We start from the raw sequence: 23,244 nt of genomic DNA, 5'->3' as shown, positions 1-23,244 counted from the left end.
GTGCAGAGTCAGGGTCAGAGCTCCCAGACCCCCACGTGGTCAGGATCTGAGCTGCACCCTTGCGGACCACGCCTCCACTCCTTCACAGCTCAGCCCCATGAAGCCTATGGCAGAGACGAGGGCCCCTGGGGACTCTCGTTGGTCCTGAGCCTGGGGTGCACAGCCGTCTATCCCCCAGTCCAGAAGCAGGTCTGGGGCGGGGAGGCCTCTCCCATCTCCTGACTGTGTCCTAGTGGTCAGGGCTGGGGCACTTCAGGGAAGGAGGGACAGGACAGGGCTGGGGTGGAGGTCACACAGCCCCCTGAACTCCTTCCCTGGGCCAGGTACAAGGACAGAAAGGCAGTGTCCGGGCGCCACAGTCCCCATGTTCTGGTGCTCAAGGAGGTGACAGAGGCCAGTGCGGGCATCTACACCCTGGCCCTGTGGAACACCGCAGCTGGCCTGAGGCGTAACATCAGCCTGGAGCTGGTGGTGAATGGTAGGTGCGGGTGGGGCAGGAGAGGGGGAGGGGGGCAGGAGGGGTGTTTGGGGGTATGCTGAGTGACAGGCTGTCCGCCTGTGTCTCCAGTACCCCCTCACATCCATGAAAAGGAGGCCTCCTCCCCCAGCATCTACTCCCGCCATAGTCGCCAGGCCCTCACCTGCACGGCCTACGGGGTGCCCCCTCCTCTCAGGGTCCAGTGGCACTGGCGGCCGTGGACGCCCTGCAGGACCGTCAGCCAGCGCAGCCTGTGAGTGTGGCTCCACCCTGCCTCCCCCTACTTCCCAGCCCCATCCCCGACTTCAACCATAACCCCCTCTCTCTACCAGCACCCCTCCCCATAGCTCCACTTTAAACCCAAACCCTATCATGATTCATGCATTGCAGTCAATCCCTGACCTCACCTTGCCTGAACAAGGCTCAGACCCTCCCTTGTACTGTCAGGCCAGGCTGGACACAGGGATGGTGCAGCCCCCACCATCCTCTCCCTTGAAAGCGATGCTCCCCAGACACACAGCTGCATGTCTGGAGGGGACCAAAGGACATGCCTCTGGGCACTAGGGAGGACACCCCTCACCAAGCAGGCAGGCCTGGGCTGGTTTTGTGAGGCATGGACTGAGTGAACTCCAAGGCACACTAAGCATGTCCAGGCTCACCTGCTCATCTGTGTAGTGCTCATCATGACCCCTTAGAGAGGAGAAAGTGAGGTTGGAGAAGGGGCATGACTTTCCTAATGTCATGGCAGTGAGCAGCAGAGCTTGCCTAACTGCTGGGCCACACTGCCCTACTTGGGTGCCAGTGGGACAGTCAGTCCTGGAGAACGGAAAACTTGAACCAGCAAGGGCCAGGAATGGAGGGCGCCAAGGTGGTTAGTGGTCTGGAAAGCACTAGAGAGACAGTGAATGGTGCTGAGCAGGGGAGGGACTAGTCACATCGGCCATTTAGCAAGAGATCCTAAGGGACAGGGGACAGGGTCCCAGGCTGGGGAAGGACATTAGCTGGGAAACCAAGGGAGACGAGGCAGCTACACTGGCAGAGAGACTGTGGCCCTTGGCATGGTCAGTTAGGGAGGTTCAGTAGGGGTGGCCAGCCCACAACATTTGGGGTTCATAAGAGAATCTTCTGGACTGTGAAGCTGCAGATCACTGGCACCTCCAAATGTGTTTCCATCTGATGCTCTACTGTTATGCCCTGCATGATTACAGAGCCCCAGGGCCAGTTCTGCTTCCCTAGGGGCAGACAAGAGCCTCCCTTGAGCCATGCCTTCCCCCTTAGGCCCTCATCCCAGCAGGAGACCAAAGGTGCTGGAATGCACAGCCATCCCAGGGAGGGGCTGCAGCTTTAGAAGAGGGACGGAAGGAGAGGGCTTCCTGTAGCAGGAGTTAACAGGAGTGACTTTGCTGCCCCAGGAGATCTAGGTGGATTTTGCAGGAAGGGACACGTGTGGCTAGGGGCAGGGGACACAGCAGACCAAAGGACTGGCACAGAGTCACAGGCGTGTGGTGCTCTGCAGGCACAGATCCTGGTCTATTGGGTAAGGCTGTGTCTGGCAGCCCATGCAGGATGGGTTGCTGAGCCCTGAACAGTGTGCCAGAAACAAAGCTCCTGCCCTCCTCACTTACTTTGGGGCATCAACCTTTCCCACCACGAGATGAGAGGACCCTGAGTATGAGAAAAGCTTGACCCTACCCTTAGTGTAGTCGCTCTCTGCCTGGATCCCTAACTGCCCTTGTCCTTCCTTGTCTTCAGCAGCAGGCGGCGGCAGCAGCGAGACCGAATGCCGCAGTGCCAGGACTGGAGGGAGGTGACCACACAGGATGCTGTGAACCCCATTGAGAGCCTGGACACCTGGACGGAGTTTGTAGAGGGCAAAAATAAGGTATGGACCAGCCAGGCCACTGAGTGGCTGGGGGAGAAGAAGAGAGAGGTGAGGTCCTCTCCTAGCCTTCTCAGTCTCCACCGGACTTGCAGAGTTCTTGCAATAGCAGCTGAGAGTCAGTAACCTTTCTGCAATGTCTCTGGACATCAGCTTCCCTGCCTGCAATAGACTACAGGGGCCTGACCTACCGCTGCTTCCCAGAGAGGGAAGCTGAGATTCACAGCTGTGGGCCCAAACTAGCAAGGACTGGGAGAGTTGGGGCTGGGGACAAGCTCTATCCTCCCCAAAGACGGCTGGTCCAGGCTGGGGGCAATCCCTAGAAGAGGCCAAGCAGGGGAAGGACTGAACAAAGGCACCCACTTCCTACAGTCACTTCCTGTTTTCCTACACACCTCCAGAGCCTCTTCCTGTTCCAGGCTGGCCAGGAAGTGCCCGGCTTGAGGTTGGGGGGTGGGCTCTTGGGCTGGTAGGCAGAGACTATGGCCCTCTCTCTTCCTCTGCCTCCAAGCTGCCCACTCCCCCAGGCCAGAGTCCTTCTGGAGCCCTGGACCCCATCTCCTCCCCTTGCCACAACCCAGAGCACTGAGAGGCGCTGCAGGCAGCCCCGAAGTGTTTGTGGGCACATCACAGGGGGCAGCCCCGAAGTGTTTGTGGGCACGTCCCAGGGGCCTCACACAGCGACTCCTGGGACCACAGGCTGACACTCGATGTGACCCGAGCGTGCATCCGAACTCTGGCTTGGACCAACCCAGTGCCACCAGGCCCCTGTCGCCTCCTCAGCATGGCAGCACCCTGAGCCCACCTGCAGCCAGAGGCCTCTCTGGCCCTGCCTCACACTGCCTTCTGACCCCAGCCACAGCTGAGGCCAGCTGTCCATCGTGCTGTCCCTTGAGTTTTCAGGGGAGCCACCTCTTGCTGCTGCCCGAGGACCTCATCACCTTCTCCTTGCCTCACCAGTCCTTTGGTCATCTCCAGCCCAGAGCCTCAGTTTCCCCCATTATTCTGGTGGGCACAGCAACTTCCATGCAGAAAGAGGAGGTTAGGGTAGGGGAATGTAGGCAGGAAATGGATCCTTATACCTGACATGTATCCTGTCCAGACGGTGAGCAAGCTGGTGATCCAGGAGGCCAATGTGTCCGCCATGTACAAATGTGTGGTCTTCAACAAAGTGGGCCAGGATGAGCGGCTCATCTACTTCTACGTGGCCAGTGAGTGACTTGGGCAGGCCTGGATAGAGGTCAGGAGCCAGGTGGGCGCAGGAGGAGGCCAGGCCTGGGAGGAGACAATACGCCAGCTTTGGGGACCCAGTGAGTGTCTTATGAGGCACCAGGAGGAACCCCAGGCCCCCGGGCCTCTGGGCCTCAGCAGGAGGACAGATTTGGAGGCTACAGGCATATGAACTGGGATGAGGCAGCGCCATCTGCCCTTAGACCAGGAGGTGCCTCCCAAGGGGTGCCATCTTGTTCCCCACAGCTCCCTCCCTCCACTTCCCTCCCACCCCCTTCCTGAGCCGTGGATCCTGCACGGCAGCTGGTTCTTATGTGCATTTGGCCCTGGGAAGAAGGTCCATGGTTGCCTCAGATTTTTCAAACCTGTTAATGACCTCAGGAACACTAGGAAGACCATGGAAGGACAGTCACTGGGCCCAGAGGTTTAAATGCGGGCACCTGGAAGAGAGGTGGAGCCAAAGAAAACACTCTGCAGGAGAGAGGAGCCCATGGGAGCTCGACAGTGGACAGCCAGAGGGGCAAAAGGAGATCGGGAGCCCCTGCCAAAGGCTAATGGAGCCAGACTGTGTCAAGAAGAGGACGGGGTGGGAGTGTGCTCAGCAGTGAGGGGGAATGGGCCCTCGCGCACCTGCTCAGCTGCTGGCAAGAAACTCATTGGTGGCCTGGGCTCCTGGGAGAGGCAGGGGCCGTACCCAGCTGGGGCTTGTTCAGGAAAAACTAGAGGGAGGCACAGCAGGAGGAGCCCCTGGTGGAATTGACTTGGGAAAGTTGGTCTCTTGGCAGCGAGATGGAGAAGAGGTCTCCAGAGTGGTGTCCCTGGCCCAGGCAGGGTGACATACACCCCTATTTGAGAGCTGAGTGAGTTCAAAGGTCAGCGAGAAAGAGAGAGAGTCCCTGAGCAGGTGGGTAGGTTCACCAGCACCTCAGTGTCACAGCGAGTGGTTCCTCCTCCGTCCCCAGCCATCCCCGACGGCTTCAGCATAGAGTCAGAGCCATCAGAAGAGCCCCTGGAGGGCCAGGCCGTGCGCCTGAGCTGCCGGGCTGACAACTACACATACGAGCACTTGCACTGGTACCGCCTCAACCTGTCCACGCTGCATGACGCGCAGGGCAACCCACTGCTGCTTGACTGCAAGAACGTGCACCTGTTTGCCACACCGCTGGCCGCCAGCCTGGAAGAGGGGGCGCCCGGGGAGCCCCACGCCACGCTCACCCTCACCATCCCCAGTGTGGCACCAGAGCACGAAGGTGACTACGTGTGCGAGGTGCAGGACCGGCGCAGCCACGACAAGCACTGCCATAAGAAGTACCTGTCCGTGCAGGGTGAGGCAAGCCGGGGCCAGAGGGGCCGGGTGGGCAGCGCTCCCCAAGGAGCCTTCCCCACCCCCCCAGCACGCGCCCGGGAAGTCCATTCACAAGCCCAAGCATGCAAGAGCACCCATGCCCCTCTCCTTCCCCTCCGGGGGGTGCACAGCCCTGCCCACCCCAAGCTCAGACCCTGACCCTTCAGCTTGGAGAGCTCCTAGCACTGGAGGGCCCTTTCCTGGAGTGCCCTCCTGCTTTCTGCAGCTCCACTCAGCTCTCTCTCGACCCCGCCCCCAGCCCTAGAAGCCCCACGGCTCACACAGAACCTAAGCGACCTCCTGGTGAACGTGAGCGATTCCTTGGAGATGCGGTGCCCAGTGGCTGGGGCGCACGTCCCCAGCATCGTGTGGTACAAAGATGAGAGGCTGCTGGAAGAAGAGTCCGGTAGGGGGATGGGTATGGGTGGAGGGCGGGGTCCGGAAGCTCTCGAGGCCAAAGCCCCAGACCTATTTGAACTCAAACGTCCACCTCCCTCGCTGCAGGAATCGACCTGGCGGACTCGAACCAGAGGCTGAGCATCCAGCGCGTGCGCGAGGAGGACGCGGGCCACTATCTGTGCAGCGCGTGCAACGCCAAGGGCTGCGTCAACTCCTCTGCCAGCGTGGCTGTGGAAGGTCCCGCCTCCCCCCGCGCCCCTCAGCCCACCTTCTGCCCACGCTCGATGCCGTCTCCTCATGGCCACCTCACTGCCAGTTGTGCCCGCCGGAAGGGTGAACCCTCTCCCCCCTCACAATATGTGCACAGTAGCCACCCCCTCTTTCTGCCCACTCAGGCTCTGAGGATAAAGGCAGCATGGAGATCGTGATCCTTGTTGGCACAGGAGTCATCGCTGTCTTCTTCTGGGTCCTCCTTCTCCTCATCTTCTGTAACATGAGGAGGGTAAGCACTCCTCGTCCCCAGCTGCTCATGGGCTCTCTCCACCCTGCCCAGCCCCTAAGTTAAGGAATATGGTTCACCCTGGCTCACCTGGAAGCCTTGTATCCTGGGAGGCCCCCCAGACCCCTCCATGCTGCACTCTTAGAGGACAAGAGGTTGTCCATCTGTCTCCTCCTACATCGGAAGTCCCTAAGGAGAGGCCATCTGTCCTGAGCACAGCTTTACTGAAGCCAGGATGGTATGGCCGAGTCAGTGAGCTGTCCCCATCCCCCACCTCCCAGCCAACCCATGCAGACATCAAGACCGGCTACTTGTCCATCATCATGGACCCCGGGGAGGTGCCTTTGGAGGAGCAGTGTGAATACCTGTCCTACGACGCTAGTCAGTGGGAGTTCCCCCGGGAACGGCTGCACCTTGGTGAGACCCGCTCCCAGCCTGCTTCACCCACCCAGTCCTGCTGGGCGGACACTGCTTCAGCTGCTCTGGGGTCAGGCAGGCTGGAGTCCTGCAATCCCTCCATTCTCAGAACTCATGCCAGAAAGTCCCACCTGGCCCCCACCTGGCCTGACCTGTCCATCTAGGCACGCATCCCCAGAACTATTATAGGGGCTCCAATTCCCAGGCCCCCCAAGGTCACTTCCTGCTGCTCTGAGCAGGGTGGGCCTCTCACACCTGCTGGGAGAGGATGCAGGCCTTCCTGTCTGTCTCTCTCCTCCCTCTCTCCCCACCCTGCTCCCCATGCACTTCCTGTTTGGCAAGGGGGCTCCTGACTTTCCTCCCCCTCCTGGGCCTTCCTTCCTGGCCCTCCACAGGGGTTGTCCCTTCTGTCCAGTCCTCTCCACCCACACCCCCATACAGCTCACCTGGAACCGGCTCCCTGCCCCCACAGGGAGAGTCCTCGGCCACGGGGCCTTTGGGAAGGTGGTGGAAGCCTCAGCCTTTGGCATCAACAAGGGCAGCAGCTGTGACACTGTGGCCGTGAAAATGCTGAAAGGTGTGGGGTCGTGGGTAGAAGGGGTGGCTTAGCTGGTGAGGATCAGCAACTCTGGGTGGGCTGGTGGGTCTGTGGTGCCGGAAGGGAAACAGGTTCAGAACAGATTCTTACCAGAGGTTATACAGGGAATCCATGGCCTGGGGCTCACCTCTGAGTAATACTTATCAGTCCCACCTAAACCTTTAGCCTCAGAGGGAAGCGGTATTTACTGCACTCCCACCAGCAAGAGCGCTGGTCAGGCCTCAGCTCAGCTGAAAGCGAAAGTGCTCGTCGCTCAGTCGTGTCCAGCTCTTTGCTTCTCCATGGACTATAGCCCGCCAGGCTCCTCTGTCCATGGGATTCTCCAGGCAAGAAGACTGGAGTGGGTTGCCATTTCCTCCTCCAGGGGATCTTCCAGACCAGGGGATCGATCAAACCTGGGACTCCTGCGTCTCCTGCATTGCAGGGGGATTCTTTACCGTCTGAGCTAGTGGCCCGGAAAAAGGGATATTCAGGGCCTGGGTCAGGGGCCAGATGGGCCCGGGAATCAAGCAAAGCCCCCATGTTGCTTCCAGAGGGCGCCACAGCCAGCGAACATCGCGCCCTGATGTCGGAGCTCAAAATCCTAATCCACATTGGTAACCACCTGAACGTGGTCAACCTCCTGGGGGCTTGCACCAAGCCCAATGGTAAAGAACTCGGGCGCCCTGCGGGGAGGGCAAAGCCCCAAGGTGCCCTCATCTTTGTGGGTGTGAAGGGCCAGGCGGGCTGGGAATGGGCTGGACACAGGAGGGCTTGGGGGCGGGTCCGTGGCTGTGCTGCTTGCCCCCCAGCGCACCCTCCTGCCCTGCCCCAGGCCCTCTCATGGTGATCGTGGAGTTTTGCAAGTATGGCAATCTCTCCAACTTCTTGCGCGCCAAGCGGGAGGCCTTCAATCCGTGCGCGGTAGGTGGGCGCCCCACCGAGGGCCAGGCCTCTGCTGGTGAGCCGGGTGGGGAGGGCGGAAAGTGCCTTTCCAGTAGATGGCGAGCCTCCTCCCGCTCCGACCTGCTTTGTGCATCTCAGGGGAAGTCTGCTGAGCAACAAAGGCGCTTCTGCTCCATGGTGGAGGGCGCCAAGGCTGACCAAAGGAGGCCAGGGAACTGCGACATGGCCCTCTTCACAAGGCTCCTAACGGGCAAGGGCGGGGCAGGGCGGGCCGCTCCAGTCCAAGAAGGTAAGAGTCTGGCTTCCCCTTGCCCAAAACGGCTGGCATGCTCCAGGACCCTGGGATAAGCCAAGCTGGGGCCCTCCTGGAGGGACTTAACACGGGAGCGGATGAAATGCACTCTGCCTTAGAAAGATGCCACCTCAGGAAGCAAAGCACCCATGCTCCCGCCAGAGGGCGCCATAGCCAGCGAGCCGTGCGCCCTAATGTCAGAGCTCAAAATCCTAATCCTCACGGGGGGTCAACCTCCTGGGGGTGTGAGACTCCTGATGTTTGATTTGGTCGTCTCTAGAGAAGGAAATGGCAACCCACTCCAGTGTTCTTGCCTGGAGAATCCCAAGGATGGTGGAGCCTGGTGGGCTGCTGTCTATGGGGTCGCACAGAGTCGGACACGACTGAAGCGATTTAGCAGCAGCAGATAAATAAGAGTTTGCCCTGCAAACATGGTGAGGAGCTGTCCAGGCAGAAGTAGCAAAGGCAGAGGTCTAGTGTGGCAACAGTACTCACTGCCCTGGGTACCACGGAGAGAAGGGAAGCTGAGGGGCAGGAGAGGGGACCAGTAGGCTTGTTAAGCCTGGCCAGGAGGGACACAGCCAGGGTCAGTGAACACGTGAGAGCTCCCTTTGGGGCTGGGTGGAAAGCGGGAGTCACGGCTGAGGACCCTCCTAGCCAGCCTCACTTCTTCGTGCAGCCAAGGACCTGTGGCTGAGCCCGCTGACCATGGAAGATCTTGTCTGCTACAGCTTCCAGGTGGCCCGAGGGATGGAGTTCCTGGCCTCTCGAAAGGTGACTGCCCCAGCAGTCTCTTCAGAGGGGAGAAAGGCCAAAACTCACCAGCTGAGCCCGCAGAGACGCTGTAGTCAAGGCACATCTCTCCCACTTTGCAGAGCTGTAGACTGAGTCCAAAGGGTAGAACCGAACTCCCAGGGTTTTCCACTAGTCAGGGGCAGAGCTAGGCACAGAGCCAGTCTGTCCTTCTGCGCAGCCTTCTCTGCTGTCCGCACAGTGCCACCAGCTACTCCATGGCAAGTCGTGGGGCACACTGAATCCATCCTCAGGAGAGCAGGACTCACGCAGGGTATCCTGGAGCTCTAGGTGCGGGTGTGGCCACAGGGGCCTGCCCTGATCGCCTCACGGCTCCTCTTCACCCCCCTAGTGTATCCACAGGGACCTGGCCGCTCGAAACATCTTGCTGTCAGAAAGCGACGTGGTGAAGATCTGTGACTTCGGCCTGGCCCGGGACATCTACAAGGATCCTGACTATGTGCGCAAGGGCAGTGTGAGTACAGGCCACAGCGGGGGGTGGGGGCTGTGGGCCATCCACCCGGGAGGTCTGAGGACCTGCACCCACAGGGATCCTGGAGACCCTGCAGCAGGTGAGTGGAGACAGGAGCTGACAATGGCCCCAGTGCTCCAAATGGAGCCCGTGTCTGGCCGTTTTGGTCTGTTAGGTGGGCACTGACTCCACACACCTGCTGCGTAGGGGCTGGCCATGCTGAGGTAGATCCCACATGCTGTTTGCCCTCGAGGCGGACACGCCTAGTGTAGCACAGTTACAGAAGAATACCTGGGCGCTAGGTGCATCTTGTGTCTCATTGGTGGTGCTCAGAGGTAGCCAAGCAGGCATCTGGCATCTAAATTTGTTTAGGGTTTTGCCCCAGGGGATGAATGAAGAGGCTTAGAGGGAGGTTGACAGGCACATTGGGTCCAGGCTATGGAGAAGGAAATGGCAACCCACTCCCATATTCTTGCTTGGGAAATTCCATGGACAGAGGAGCCTGGTGGGCTACAGTCCATGGGGTTGCAAGACACGACTTAGCGACTAAACAACAGACAACAATGAGAGGCCCGCCATGCAGGCTTTTGTCCTTTATTCTAACTCTCAGTTATGCGGGGACTGTGGAGGTAACAGTCAGCTGTCCAGAAACTCCCTCTACAAGCTATAACAAGAGAGGGGTGGGGGGAGTGCTAGGGTGGAGGCAGAGGCAAGTCAGGAAGGCCCATGGTCCTCCAGGCTCCCAGGTCAAAGCCATAGGAGGGAAGTCACATTAGGAGCCACCAAAAGTGGGCTCGGGAGTGACACCAGGCTTCAAGTGAATGGATAGAGGTGGAGCTGGTGAGGGTGTGCAGGGATACAGCATCCCTCAATATACTGGGCCAGAGGGTCTGGAGCTGGAGACAGGCTACAAGCTTTCTCTGGGAGAGCACAGGGGAAGAGAGGGACTGGATGTCTGCCCAGAGTAGTAGCAGGGAAGAAGCCTTCAAAGTCACCAGGCACCTGTGGAATGGACTGGGGGGAGGTGGGGGGGGACAGAGCAATTGCGGGAGCCACCTGAATATACGCAGGGTGGGCCTGACCAAAGAGCCTTTCTTGTGCGGTGACTCCAGAGTCCTGGGGAGAGGAGGGGCAGGGGAGGGATGCCCCTGGGTTTGGCCTCCCTCCGTTCTTCCCTTCCCCACTGGGACACACGTCCATCCCACAGGCCCGGCTGCCCCTGAAGTGGATGGCCCCTGAGAGCATCTTTGACAAGGTGTACACCACGCAGAGTGACGTGTGGTCCTTTGGGGTCCTGCTCTGGGAGATTTTCTCCCTGGGTGAGTACAGGAAGGGGGCAGGGCAGGGCAGGCTCAGCAGAGGTGCACGCCTGGGCCGAGCAGTCCCGCTCATTCTGAGACAGGTGCTTGGAGGGCCCCCTGGGTCCCCCCCTTCATGCCTGCGCCCAGGGCAGAACCCTGTGTTCACCCACCAGCTCCTGGGCTCGTCACCCATCACAGAGGGAAAGGCCGTAGGAGTTCCCTAGACCCCTCCCTCCCTGGCCGAGTCCCTTCCTCACAAGCCGTTGAGGACACTGTTCCTGCCGTCATGGGGCTGGGGAGCATCTGGAAGGAGACCGGCTGCTCCCTCGATGACCACAGTTGCTACCACCTCACATAGTAAACCAGGCCTCGCTGGATCCAAGATGAAGGGCCCCAACCAGGGTTGGGGGTGAGGCAGGAAACAAGTAGAAAAGTGAAAACGCTGAATGGCAACCACGACCAATACTGTTAGTAAAGATAAAAGTGCACGGGGAGCCGAGGAAGGACAGTGCTGGATGTGAGCCAGAGGGGCCAGGAGGGGCAGGCTAACGACGGTGGGTGGGCTGGAGGCAAGAGGGCCTGCAAAACAGCAGTCCAGGGTGAGGGCTGGCCAGGGCCGTGGTCCTTGTGCTGGGGAGCTGAGCAGGATGCAAGCAGTCAGCATTGGGAGATGCCACAAAAGCTTGTATTGGTCCAGGCAGCCTCTGCAGGCCCTCTGGGGTGAGGGCCTGGAATTTAAGTCTACTGGGAGCCGTGCAGGGTTTGAGGGGCAGACCCTTATCTTAAAGGGCCTTTCCACTACTGTATGGCTTGCAGGAGCTAGGTCCTTTTTGCTGGTAGAGACACAGGACTTAACGAAGAACTGGAGAAGGCTTCTCTGAAGAGGGGGCATTGTGACAGGGCCGCTCAGCTGGCTCAGCAAAGCTCTACTGACCCTGACGGTCCCAGGATGGGAAGTGCTTCTGCCAATGTGCCTGTGAAAGCTCTGATGCTCATGGCAGTTGTCACAAGCGGGTGCCACCATCCTCTTAACCAAACAAAGAACTCGTCCGAGGGGAGGGGGGCAGCAGGGTGAGCTCCTGCCATGAGGGGCCGGGGCAGAGGCGGTTCGGACCTGAGCTGAACAGCGGTAGCCTGCTCCCCACCCAGCCCCCATCCTGTTCCACCATCAGGGGCCTCCCCATACCCTGGGGTGCAGATCAATGAGGAGTTCTGCCAGCGGCTGAAAGAGGGCACCCGGATGCGGGCCCCAGAGCTAGCCACTCCTGCCATGTGAGTCTCTTGGGAAGCCGCGAGGCAGAGGGGCCGTAGGGGTGGGTGGGCACCAGGAAAAGGTAAGGGGGGGTTGTGTGCAGGCTTGGGAAATGGGGCTTGCCAGCAGGGGTGGGAGGCGGGAGGGGGCTCAGGCACAGGAGCCGGGCTGGAGGCCTGCAGACACCGTCTCTCACTCCACCATGGGTCTGCTGACAGCTCTCCTCCCTGCAGGTAGGAGAGACGGCCCGGCCTAAGCCCAGGGGAGGGAGGCAGGCAGAGCAGGTGTGAGGGATCAGCAGGAGGTGGGAGACTTGGGTCTGCTGGGGTCGGGTGCGGGGTGCACTCAGACGGCCGTCCAGCATCCAGCTGTACCCACAGACGCCGCATCATGCTGAGCTGCTGGGCGGGAGACCCCAAAGAGAGGCCTGCCTTCTCAGATCTGGTGGAGATCCTGGGGAACCTGCTTCAGGGCAGCGCCCAGCAGGTGAGGCCCCGACTCTCCCTGTCCTGCTGCAGGGACCTCTGGCCCCCAAGCCAGGGATCATCACGTGGATGGTCAGAGCCCAACTTCCCACAAAGAGGCCCAGGCTGGTCCTCAGGGAGCTGGCAAGGAGCCCCCACCTCCTGGCAGAAGAGTGACGTGTTCTTCTACCTCCCTCTTTGCCCCTCTGCCCCCTGCACCCACCTCTGACTTATATCTCCCTCCCCCAGCTCAGGGCTGGCTCAGGGCAGCCTGAGACCTGGAGGAGGAGGCAGGGAGCTGCCTGCTGCCCCAGCCTCAGGGACTTGAGACAGGCACTTGGTGGCCAGTGCTGCCCAAGCTGAGGGTGGGAAGTACTGATGTTCGAGGCTGTGGGACAGCCAGGCTCTGGAACGAGGACGCTATTATTATGCCTGCCTCCTCCTTAGATGGGGCACCTGGAAGGGCTGTGAGGAGAACTTGCCCAGCTCCTTTAGCCCTTGGAGCCCTTGAGAACAGCACTTGAAGGATCAGGAACTCTAGAAGTCCTGAGCGCAGGAGTAGGGGCGAAGTGGGGCCTAGGGGCCTCTGAACCTAGCTTTTTGTGCCATTCCTGCCAGGAAGATGAGGACTGTGTGGCTCCTTGTGGTTCTCAGAGCTCGGAGGAAGGCAGCTTCTTGCAGGCATCCACCACGGCAACGCACATCACAGAGACGGATACTGACGCAGAGGACAGCCCGCTGAGCCTGCACCAGCACAGCCTGGCCGCCAGGTCAGCCCCCCTCTTCAGATCCAAGGGTCCCACGGGCAAGGGGAAAGCAGTTTGGACATGTAAGTTTTATCCTCATCAGTCATCAAGGAAAAGTGAAGGACAAGGACTTGAGAGGCCATTGTTTATCAATTCAAAGAGCTAAGTGACAGCATCGCTGATGCCCCGGTGGGTGTGGTCAGTGTCGAGTCCTTCCAAGCCCATGTGGCCTCTCAACATTGGTTTTCTCCATGCCCCCTCAGTTCTGCCCTCTGGCTTCCTCTGCTTGCCCACACTCCTAGGCCCTGAAAGGCCCTCCGCCATCCATTTCAAGGGAGCGCCCCTCTCAGGCACAACACCCTGGCCAGCTCCACCCTGTAAGGAAAGAAAACGGAGCAGGCAGGGAGAGGGGCGAGTTCCCAGGGACCCTGAGAATGGGGCTGGTCACTCACTAACCTTATTCAGGATTTAGAATGGAGCCTCAGTATCCAGAGTTTGGGGTCAGAGGCCAGTGAATATTCACATTCCAAGAAGGTCATATATCTACATTCGCATCGGTGTTGCTGAGAGAAGAGCTCGGGACTCTCCACGCCATCTTCCCCAGCAGAGAGCGAGCCGAGCCTGGGGAGCAGCAACACCCAGCTGGGTTTGCCAGGTTCCTTCCACCAGCCCTGCTGTAGGCACTCGAATGTGCACACACACGCACACACGTGCAGGTCAGGCAGGGGCTTGTGACATCAGTACTGCCTGCCCTGCATAGGGTGGCCCATCCTGGAGGGAAGTCCTCCCCAAGTCTCTCTCCAGCTCCACGTCACACCCAGGCCAGGTGCCCTCTGCTGCTTGCTTCCCACATCCTCCCCAGCAGTGGCCTCAGGGAGGTTCACTCGTCTTGCCTGGGAGCAGAGGCAAGACTCGGGGGCCTGGGGAGCCATCTAGACCAGCCCCTGTACTCAGCCCCAGGCCTGGGGTCCTTCCCGAGAGGAGAGGGGTGCAGAAGGAAAGGTGGAGAGAGCATTCAGGAGGGGTGCTGGGCTGCACTTCTCAGCACTTGCCGTTTCCTCCCCACAGATATTATAACTGTGTGTCCTTTCCGGGATGCCCTGCCAGAGGGACTCAAACCCAAGGTTCCTCCAGGATGAAAACATTTGAGGAATTTCCCATGACCCCAACTACCTACAAGGCCATAGTGGTAAGTGGGATGCGTGGGCCTGTGCCGCCGCCCCAGGTGAGGGCCGCTGGACTCCTTCCACAGGGAGCTGGACGTCAGGAAGTCCCGAGGCTCGTGGCAGAAGCCAGCTCAGCACAAGGAGCCCCGTGCCACCATGTCTCTGCTCCTTTCACTGTGCCCTCCTCACCCACCCAGGGCCTCCCCTCCCCAGCACCCAGCCTCTCTCTCTCAGCAAGGTAGAAACCCTAGTAGAAACCCAGTGGAAAGTCAGCTCCTCCTTCTAGACGGTTCTCCTGGGATCGACCCGAGTCAGGGCCCCCCGTGGGTGGCCATCGGGCCCCGTGACTGGAGAGGAGAAGATGGGGAACTAGACAAGAAGTCTAGGGTAAGAGGCACGGGAAGGCCACTCATGTTCTCAGATGTGGTCAAGCAGAGGAGACCTCTTACAGCTCAGTAAGGCTGGAGGCAATCTGACCATTGTGTAAAAGCACAGCCTTGTAGCCTCCATCCAGATGGGGCTGGGGTGAGTACAGGCCCAGGGGAGGCTGGGTACAGGGGTTGCGATGGGTGCCCTGAACCAGCGCCATGCAGACCCGAGCTCCCATCCCCAGGGTCAGATAAAGGCGTAGGGGGAGGGCCCCCATCTTTGATGAGAGTGCAGTTCAGTCCCCCTCCACAGAAATCAAGACCACTCCAAGTCACACTGATTGTGACAGAGCCCCACCAAACCTTGGATATATCTGAGGATCCTTTCTCTGTACTGTGAGCTGTCAGATTCTTTCTAGACTTCCCCTGTTTCTCCCGGCGCTCCTGCTCTGCTGTGTCCTGAGCAGGTGTATGGCCGCCTTGTATATCTCCCAACAGGGGCGTCCCCGTCTTGCCACCCTCTTGACTCATAGGGCGGGGCCCCGCCAGCCGCAGTTCCTCCCTCTGCGGCAGGGGCATGAGACCCTGACCGACGGCCTCCGTGATGGAACGGAGGCCTGTTTCCCGCACGAAGGATGAGCGTCCAGGCAGCAGTGGGGCAGGTCTGAGGGGCAGCTGCCTACAGACGGGCCCTCCTGGGACCCACCCACAATCTTGGCGTGATCTCTCTGCGCAGGACAGCCAGACGGACAGTGGGATGGTGCTGGCCTCCGAGGAGTTTGAGCAGCTGGAGAGCAGGCACAGAGAAGACAGCAGGCTCAGGTAGGGCTTCTGGAGCCCGCTCCTGGCCAGGGCCCAGCGCGGGGAGGCCGGACCTCCATGTGCCTCTCACTCTCTTACCTGAAACTTTTCGTGTCTCCAAATTACCTTTTTGTGTGTTCAAGGCAGACCACACTGGGACTTGAGGATTTTGTCCACCAGCCTTCCCATAAGCCCCACCCCTCGTCACTGTCCCCAAAAACCTCTCTCCCCTTTGACAGATACTAGACAATAACCTCTTTGTGAAACCACGAAACATCTGCTGTGTCCAATGGATGTAACACCCTTCCCCCAGCCAGGGGAGGCCACAGATCATGTGACTTAGAGCTGGCTGTTGTACTTCTTTGATGAGAATACAGTTACAGAGAAATCTTCCAGTGTGCTTGCATAGGGGGTGAGCTCCATAAACAATGACCTCCATTTTCCAAGAAGATACCTCCACTCTTTAAAAATAGATCTGACTATTTAAACTTTGAAGGGTATACATTAAATAGTTAAATGAGTACATTTTTTTTTAACTTTTGATCCATTTTTTTCAACTTCTTTGGAACACACAATTCTTTTTTCACACAGCCATCTCTTAAAATCCAGGGGAAACTGCACATTAAAGATGGGTCTGGGCAATGGCCTAAGATACTCAGTTGCATGGAAGCGAAGCACATAAGTGAAGATTAGTGTCTTTCTTGTTTAACTTTTTATTTTGTATTGGGGTATAGCTGGCTAACAATGTTGTGATAGTTGCAGGTGAACAGTGAAGGGACTCAGCCGTAGATACACACGTGTCCATTCTCCCCCAAACTCCCCTCCTGTCTCGGCTGCCACATAACATTGAGCAGAGTTCCATGTGCTACGCAGTGCATCCTTGCTGATTGCCATTTTAAGTATAGCAGTGTATGCATGTCCATCCCAAACTCCCTAGCTGTCCCTTCCCCACATCTTTGCCCTCAGCTCCTGTAAGTTCATCCTTTAAGTCTGTGAGTCTCCTTCTGTTTTGTATCCAGTCTTTTTGGATTCCACCCACATGTAAGGGATGTCATATGATCTTTGTCCTTCTCTGTCTGACTCACTTCATTCAGTATGTATGACAGTGTCTAGGCCCGTCCGTGTTGCTCCACATGGCGTTATTTCACTCTTCTTCATGGCCGAGTCATATTCCAGTGTATCTATGCACCACATCTTTATCCGTTCCTCTGTCAATGGACATTTAGGTTGCTTCCATGTCTTGGCTGTTGTAAGCAGTGCTGCAATGGATATTGAGATGCATGCACCCTTTCAGATCATGTTTTTCTCTGGATATATGCCCAGGAGTTAGGATTGCAGGGCCATGGAGAATCCCAGGGATGGGGGAGCTTGGTGGGCTGCCGTCTATGGGGTCACACAGAGTCAGACACGACTGAAGTGATTTAGCAGCAGCAGCAGCATGGTAGCTCTATTTTTCGTTTTTTAAGGAATCTCCGTACTGTTCTCCATAGTGACTCTATCAGTTTACATTCCCACCAACAGTGAAGAAGGGCTTCCTTCTCTCCACACCCTCTCCAACATTTATTCTTAGTGGGTTTTTATGGTGATGGCCATTTTGACCAGTGTGAAGTGATAGCTCACTGTAATTTTTATTTTCATTTCTCTCATGGTTAGTGATAGTGAGCATCTTTTCATGTGCCCCGTATCCATCTGTACTTCTACTTATTTACTTTAGTAATTGACTTGCTCATAGCTGTTTAAATGATAGAACCTAAAATATTATATTAATATAAACAGTGCTCTCTTTTGCTTTTTACAGATCCTTTTGTGACACCTGTGTCTTTCAGGGACCCCTTTTGGGGTCATCTGGTGTAGTTTTCTTTGTCTTCTGCCTAGGCTGTTTTTGAATCAATAGGTGTTATCATTGAATAGTTTACCCTAGACCACAGGTGTTAATTTGTATCACAGCAGGATAGTTGAGGTCATTCTTCGCCTTTCTTGTAGGTATCATTAAGATCTCTGCAACTTAGCCAAATATCTGTTACCTTCCCAGCAGCCTGCAAAGGCACGTTTGCAGCGCTGTGAACGCAGAGGTTCGTGGGGTCGCATGCCTGCAGATGACTGCTGTACCTCCAGCATGCATCTTGACCTCCTTCTTTGTTTTTATTGATTCTGTCATGTAACCTGTATGAGTAACCGAGTTTTGAAAAGCTAATGCTTTTTACTTATTCAACAAAAATAGTTTCTGGCTAATTTTTCTTTACCAAACAGTTGTTTGTTTGTTTTTTAATCTCCCCAAATAGTATTTCAGTAAGAGGATGAGCCAGAAGATGCTAACTACTTAAATTCCAGTCTCCACACATCTTTCTAAAATCAGCATATGAAACAAGACCTCTCAGAGCCCGTGACTGTGACATGAGCAAGGGAGAGACTCCAGCTGTGTGTGAGCAGAGAACTCAGCAGCAGAACCAGCACAGCCATGCCCACAGCCTGGCCCAGGAGAGCTGTCTGGGGACTGCCCCCTGAGAGGGGACCGTCAAGGTCCTTGGGACCATGGCCACACAGACAGGAGACTGCAGAGTGTGAGCACCAGGACAGCGGCCTTAGGAAGGCTCTGCTTCTGAAAGGACAGTGAGCAGGAGGGGAAACATCAGGACAGCGGCCTTAGGAAGGCTATGCTTCTGAAAGGACAGTGAGCAGGAGGGGAATGTGCATCTCAGGCACCTAGTGGGGGAGAAGAGCCTTATATAAACAAGATTATATTAAGAGTTGAAAAGACAGTTACACGCCCAAGGGTCTCTTCATTACAGAAACTGCACATCATGGTGGGAGCAACAGAGGACATTATTCTCTTCCCAGGTTCCCTTAGAAACACATCATGATGAGCCACAAAGAGGTGTAGCCGGTCACTTGGCAAATGGAACATTCCCCAAACAGATGTAGAGGTGGGATGGAACGTACCTTGAAAGCATCTGTCAGGGAGAAGGAAGGAGTTTATCTCCTCTGTTCTTTCCTATCTTCTGTTAACCACTGGTTAGTACTCACCCTGTGGGAAGTTAACGCATCCTCACTTCAAGGTGACTCACCCAGTCCTTTCAGCGGCACTTAGGATGCCATGTGCCTTAGGATCCCTGTGACATGGCAGTTCACCCAACTCTAGGTGAAAGGGAGATCTGAAAGCGCTAGGCTTGTGGTTGGTCAGTATGGCTGCACAGCAGCCGCTGGGGAGGTGTCCAGCACTCCCTCTTAAGGGAGTGGCAAGTCCCCGCTGGTGATACAGCATGGGACATGAATGGAGCCTTTGGAGAGAGGGATGCAGCTGGATTCAAGGTGTTATGCTGTTACAGCACTCCTGAATGAAGAAAGCTACGGAGACACCTACATTCCTGGCCCTCCTGCCATAGGGTAGGTCAGTTCAGTTCAGTTCAGTCACCCAGCCATGTCCGAATCTTTGTGACCCCATGGACTGCAGCACGCCAGGCTTCCCTGTCCATCACCAACTCCCAGAGATTGCTCAAACTCATGTCCATCAAGTTGGTGAAGTCATCCAACCATCTCATCTTCTGTCGTCCCCTTCTCCTCCTGCCTTCAATCTTTCCCAGCATCAGGGTCTTTCCAGTGAGTCAGTTCTTTGCATCAGGTGGCCAAAGTATTGGAGTTTCAGCTTCAGCATCCGTCCTTCCAATGAATATTCAGGACTGATTTCCTTTAGATGGACTGGTTTGATCTCCTTGCGGTCCAGATCAAACCCATAAGGTAATCTCAGCCTGATAAGTATGAACAGAAAAAAAATGAGCACTATCCATACGGTTATTATAAGAATAAAAAAGGAAATCAGAATTAAAACTTTTCAGTAGCCATAAACCCTCCAAAAACAGCGTGGAAAAACTGTGATACAACACAGCGGCATAAATCATAATGAAATAAGTAGCTGCACTATGAGTCATAAATTCAAAAATTCAGAATAAAAAGGGACAAAGTGTGACAATATCAAATGGGAGCCGACTAAATTTATGGAAGGAATTGAAATAAAAGACAAATCCTCTCAAAAATGAAGAGCAGAGTGCCCAAGGGGCAATTGAATATGATCAGACTTGCAGTGGAGGGCACATTTGATAGATATGAAAAGAGGTCGAGAATAAATCAAGAGATCTAAAGGGTCAGAAGGAATGTGAAAATTTTAGAAGTTGAATAGAAAACTCCCACATATGTACAACTGGTGTCTCTGAAGGAGAAAAATGCCAACAGTGAAGTGGAACTAATATTTAAATATGTAATTCAAGATAATGCTCTTAAATAAAAGGAGACCAAATCTACACATTAAAAGGGTACCTGCGAAAACTGGTCCAAAAAGAGTAAACTCTGAGACATTTCCTAGCTGAAGTATCAGGTTCGCCTAGAGATAAACATTCAGGTAAAACATCAAGTCACCAAAAAAAGAGAGAGAGAGAGATAGACGGAAGCATCAGGCTTTTCAGTAGCACCATGCAAAGCAAAAGCAATGAAACAAACTTGCAGAAATCTCAAAGAAAATGAGAGCTAAGGAGGGGGAATCACTGGGCCATCGGTGAGGCAGGAGGGGACCGGACGCTGCAGGGCCTTCTGGGCCAGGGGCAGAAGCTTGGACTTTGTTCAGAGAGTGAGTTGTAGTGAACCAGTTGTGTTGAGGGTGTGACTTGAAGGATCTCTGAAGGCTGGCCTGTAGGGAGGCATGAGTGGGAGAAAAAGACGTGCCAGGGCAGTACAGAGCGCACGGTGGTGGCAGCTCACTCTAAAGGCGCATTTCAGCACGGAAAGGACAGGACTGCCGAGTGGGCTGGATGTGAGGGGTGAGGGAAGGGGAGGAGGAAAGCAAGACACCTGGGTGCTTGAGACGCTAAATCAACGTTGGTGCCATTTACAGAGATGAGCAAGACTGGGAGAGAAGCAGGTTTGGTGGGATGGAGTCGGGCTTTCTCCATTGTCCCGCGCCTAGGCACGGTGTTTGCCAGCAGGCACATTGCTTTGTTTTTCTATTTAAGTCAAATCTGCGTGTGTTTCCATTGGCTTTGCTTGTTGCTCTGGTTGTTTCTGGTGATTCCAGTCAGACCTGAACACAGTTCCAATCCTTCTTCTTTTCTGACTGATGTCACCTTCCTGTCTCGGCAGCTGTAAAGGACCAGGCAGGAATGTGAGCGTGACCGCGGCACACCTCGACCCCCAGGGGAGGCGGCGGCCCGACCTGGGGCCCCAGGGCCAGGAGTTCTACAACAGCGAGTACGGGGAGCTGGCGGGGCCCCCGGAGGAGAGCTCCAGCACCCCAGCCGCCCGAGCGCCCTTCTTCACAGACAGCAGCTACTAAAGCAGCTTCGGACAAGCCACCCTGGACCCTGGGCTCTGACAGTGGGTTGGGGGTCACGCCTGGCCAGTGATCAGAGGGCTAGAGACCCAGGCTGGAAGCTTGTCTCATCTAATTTGGGCCAGGAGACATTTCTTCCTCCTTAGCTAGGAAGAGTAAAACCCAGGCTCCAGCATTCCCTTCAATTCCATCAGCATGCCTGCCCAGGACACCCTGCAGATCCCTGGGGCCCTCCTCCCCTTCAGACTCAGATTCCACTTGGCTCAACATCCACAGAGGCCAGCTCTGGGCTGGGCACTCTTATAGGAAATATCTCTTTGGGTGCCTCTCTCAGCATGGTAGATGGTGTGATCCCTGACTTCTGATGAGAAATATGGGAATAACATAATAGTCGAGGTTGAAGTGTGGTCTCCCAGCCCTGCCCCTTCCTGTGGGAATGGCTTTCTTCATTTGCCTCTCCAAGGCTCAGAGAAGGTGCCATATTTCCAACTCAAAGCAAAAAATGAGAAATTTGAGTGGAGAGGAATGGAGATCTCCTTTCCTTAGCCTGACCAAGCAGCTCAGAGTAGCCATCTCTGCAGTCCCAAACCAGTTACAGCAGCCTTCTCCTGAGTGCTGAGAACTATTCAACATTTTTTTTTTCATTAGAATTTCAGAGGCTATTTGAGCTGCTGTGAAAATTTTACTTTTAAAAACTTCAGTCTGAAGGGAACCCAGGAAAGGTGTTTCTGAATCTGGGAAATTCTTGCCTCTGACACCCAGTCAACTGCTGGCATAAAAGACCCCACTGTGGCTGCCACCTCTTTCTGGAGAAGGCCCCCAGCCGTACCTGCCTGGTCCAGAATTGGAAGAGTCATCTGATGGTCTAGAGCTGCCCATTGGAAAGCCACCTGGTTCTTCCCTCTGGGGCCTGGATCTGCTACCCAAGGCACCGCCCAAGCTGTGAACATCCTTATGAGAGCCAAATACTATGGGTTCCTTAAGAAAGGCTTTGGGGCTGGCCCAGAGGACCTACCAGTATTGCTGTATACCGGGAGGCAATCCACAGATGTCCCTACACCCCCATGGAGGCCCCTGTCTCCTGCCCCCTGGTCTGTACCTGACATCAGTGGCCTGGAAGGTCAAGCCTCTGCTGCCACAGAACAGTGGAGGGCCCTCTGGAGGCTGGACCATTCCGCACTGCCTGGCCACCCACACCCCAGGAGAAAGACCCTCATCCCTAGTATCACGGAGGTTGACACCCCGCTCCCCACCACGAGACGCTTGCAGGACAGGCGGCCGTGCAGCGAGTAGGGGCATGCCTGGCAGGAACCACCGCCCCACCACCACCACGTTGTACATTGTTCCTTTAAGATACATTGACTGTAAGTGTGGCTGTAACCCTAACTGTCCCCAGGTGTCCTTCTCCCCTGATATCACCTGCTTGTGAGACCTGGGTCTCAGGTTTACCTGGTTGAAGTCCAAAGGGTGTTTCCATCAGAGAAACATCTCAAGGACTTTCGTGCAGTGGCCCAGGCCCAAGACCCCTCCTGAAACGTGTCCACCCATTCTCCTGTCACATAACTGCACACACAAAAATGTACTGAGAAGAAAGCCTCCCCCTGCCCCTTGCAGGACATATGCTCCAAAAATATAAAGTATTTAACAAAAGATAATAATAAATGTGATGCCAGTCTTGAGTTACAGTGAATAGAGTCTCAGCTAAATTCCAGATCTCTGTTAAGATTTTATTCTAGCCTTCCTCCCACCTGATCGTCAGCCCTACAAGGCCACTGGACAGGCCGTGCAAAGGAAACGGCAGCAGAGGCAGCCCATGCCCCCTTTCTCTGCCCAAAACGCTGCTATTGTTCAGTCAATCAGTTGTGTTTGACTCTTGGCCACCCTGTGAACTACAGCATGCCAGGCTCTCCTGTCCCTCAGTATCTCCAGAGTTTGTTCAAACCCATGTCCACCGAGTCAGTGATGCCATCCAACCATCTCATCCTCTGTTACCCACTTCTCCTCTTGCCCTCAGTCTTTCCCAGCATCAAGGTCTTTCCAATCAGTCAGTTCTTCACATCAGGTGGCCAACGTATTGAAACTTCAGCTTCAGCATCAGTCCTTCCAATGAATATTCAGGGTTGGTTTTCTTTAGGATTGACTGGTTTGATCTCCTTGCAGACCAAGGGACTCTCGAGAGCCTTCTCCAACACCACAGTTCGAAAGCATCAATTCTTCAGCACTCAGCATTCTTTATGGTCCAACTCTCACATCCATACGTGACTATGTAGAAAACCATAGCTTTGACTATATGGATCTTTGTCAGCAAAATGATGTCTCTGCTTTCTAATATACTGTCTAGGTTTGTCATAACTATTATTCCAAGGATCAAGCGTCTTTTAATTTCGTGGCTGCAGTCACTGTCCTCAGTGACTTTGGAGCCCAAGAGATGAAATCTGACACTGTTTCCACTTTTTCCCCATCTGTTTGCCATGAAGTGATGGGACCAGATGCCATAATCTTTGGTTTTTGCATGTTGAATTTTAAGCTAGCTTTTTCACTCT

At 55.7% G+C, this 23,244-nt stretch overlaps 1 protein-coding gene across 2 annotated transcripts in view; it reads left to right on the top strand.

The window, feature by feature from the left end:
* The window catches only part of FLT4 (fms related tyrosine kinase 4), a 41,178-nt gene extending 18,787 nt beyond the window's left edge, over positions 1 to 22,391 (top strand). Inside the window, exons 9-30 of one of the 2 annotated variants that reach the window (XM_018051629.1) lie at positions 324 to 478; positions 569 to 731; positions 2,234 to 2,360; positions 3,460 to 3,568; positions 4,550 to 4,912; positions 5,192 to 5,338; positions 5,437 to 5,568; positions 5,727 to 5,833; positions 6,112 to 6,247; positions 6,720 to 6,824; positions 7,379 to 7,492; positions 7,660 to 7,748; positions 7,869 to 8,019; positions 8,702 to 8,796; positions 9,167 to 9,289; positions 10,494 to 10,605; positions 11,760 to 11,859; positions 12,220 to 12,325; positions 12,922 to 13,073; positions 14,118 to 14,238; positions 15,320 to 15,405; positions 20,512 to 22,391. In XM_018051629.1, coding sequence (XP_017907118.1) covers positions 324 to 478; positions 569 to 731; positions 2,234 to 2,360; positions 3,460 to 3,568; positions 4,550 to 4,912; positions 5,192 to 5,338; positions 5,437 to 5,568; positions 5,727 to 5,833; positions 6,112 to 6,247; positions 6,720 to 6,824; positions 7,379 to 7,492; positions 7,660 to 7,748; positions 7,869 to 8,019; positions 8,702 to 8,796; positions 9,167 to 9,289; positions 10,494 to 10,605; positions 11,760 to 11,859; positions 12,220 to 12,325; positions 12,922 to 13,073; positions 14,118 to 14,238; positions 15,320 to 15,405; positions 20,512 to 20,704 — 2,986 coding nt within the window. In that variant the 3' untranslated portion in view covers positions 20,705 to 22,391. Of the gene's footprint in view, positions 1 to 323; positions 479 to 568; positions 732 to 2,230; positions 2,361 to 3,459; positions 3,569 to 4,549; positions 4,913 to 5,191; positions 5,339 to 5,436; positions 5,569 to 5,726; positions 5,834 to 6,111; positions 6,248 to 6,719; positions 6,825 to 7,378; positions 7,493 to 7,659; positions 7,749 to 7,868; positions 8,020 to 8,701; positions 8,797 to 9,166; positions 9,290 to 10,493; positions 10,606 to 11,759; positions 11,860 to 12,219; positions 12,326 to 12,921; positions 13,074 to 14,117; positions 14,239 to 15,319; positions 15,406 to 20,511 lie in introns of both variants that reach the window. The other variant, XM_018051628.1, reaches the window with a different exon arrangement.

Source organism: Capra hircus, chromosome 7 (assembly GCF_001704415.2).
Source record: "Capra hircus breed San Clemente chromosome 7, ASM170441v1, whole genome shotgun sequence".
Classification (NCBI taxonomy): Eukaryota; Metazoa; Chordata; class Mammalia; order Artiodactyla; family Bovidae; genus Capra; species Capra hircus.
The sequence above is the reverse complement of the archived record's forward strand: the minus strand, read 5'-3'. Positions and strand labels throughout refer to the sequence as shown.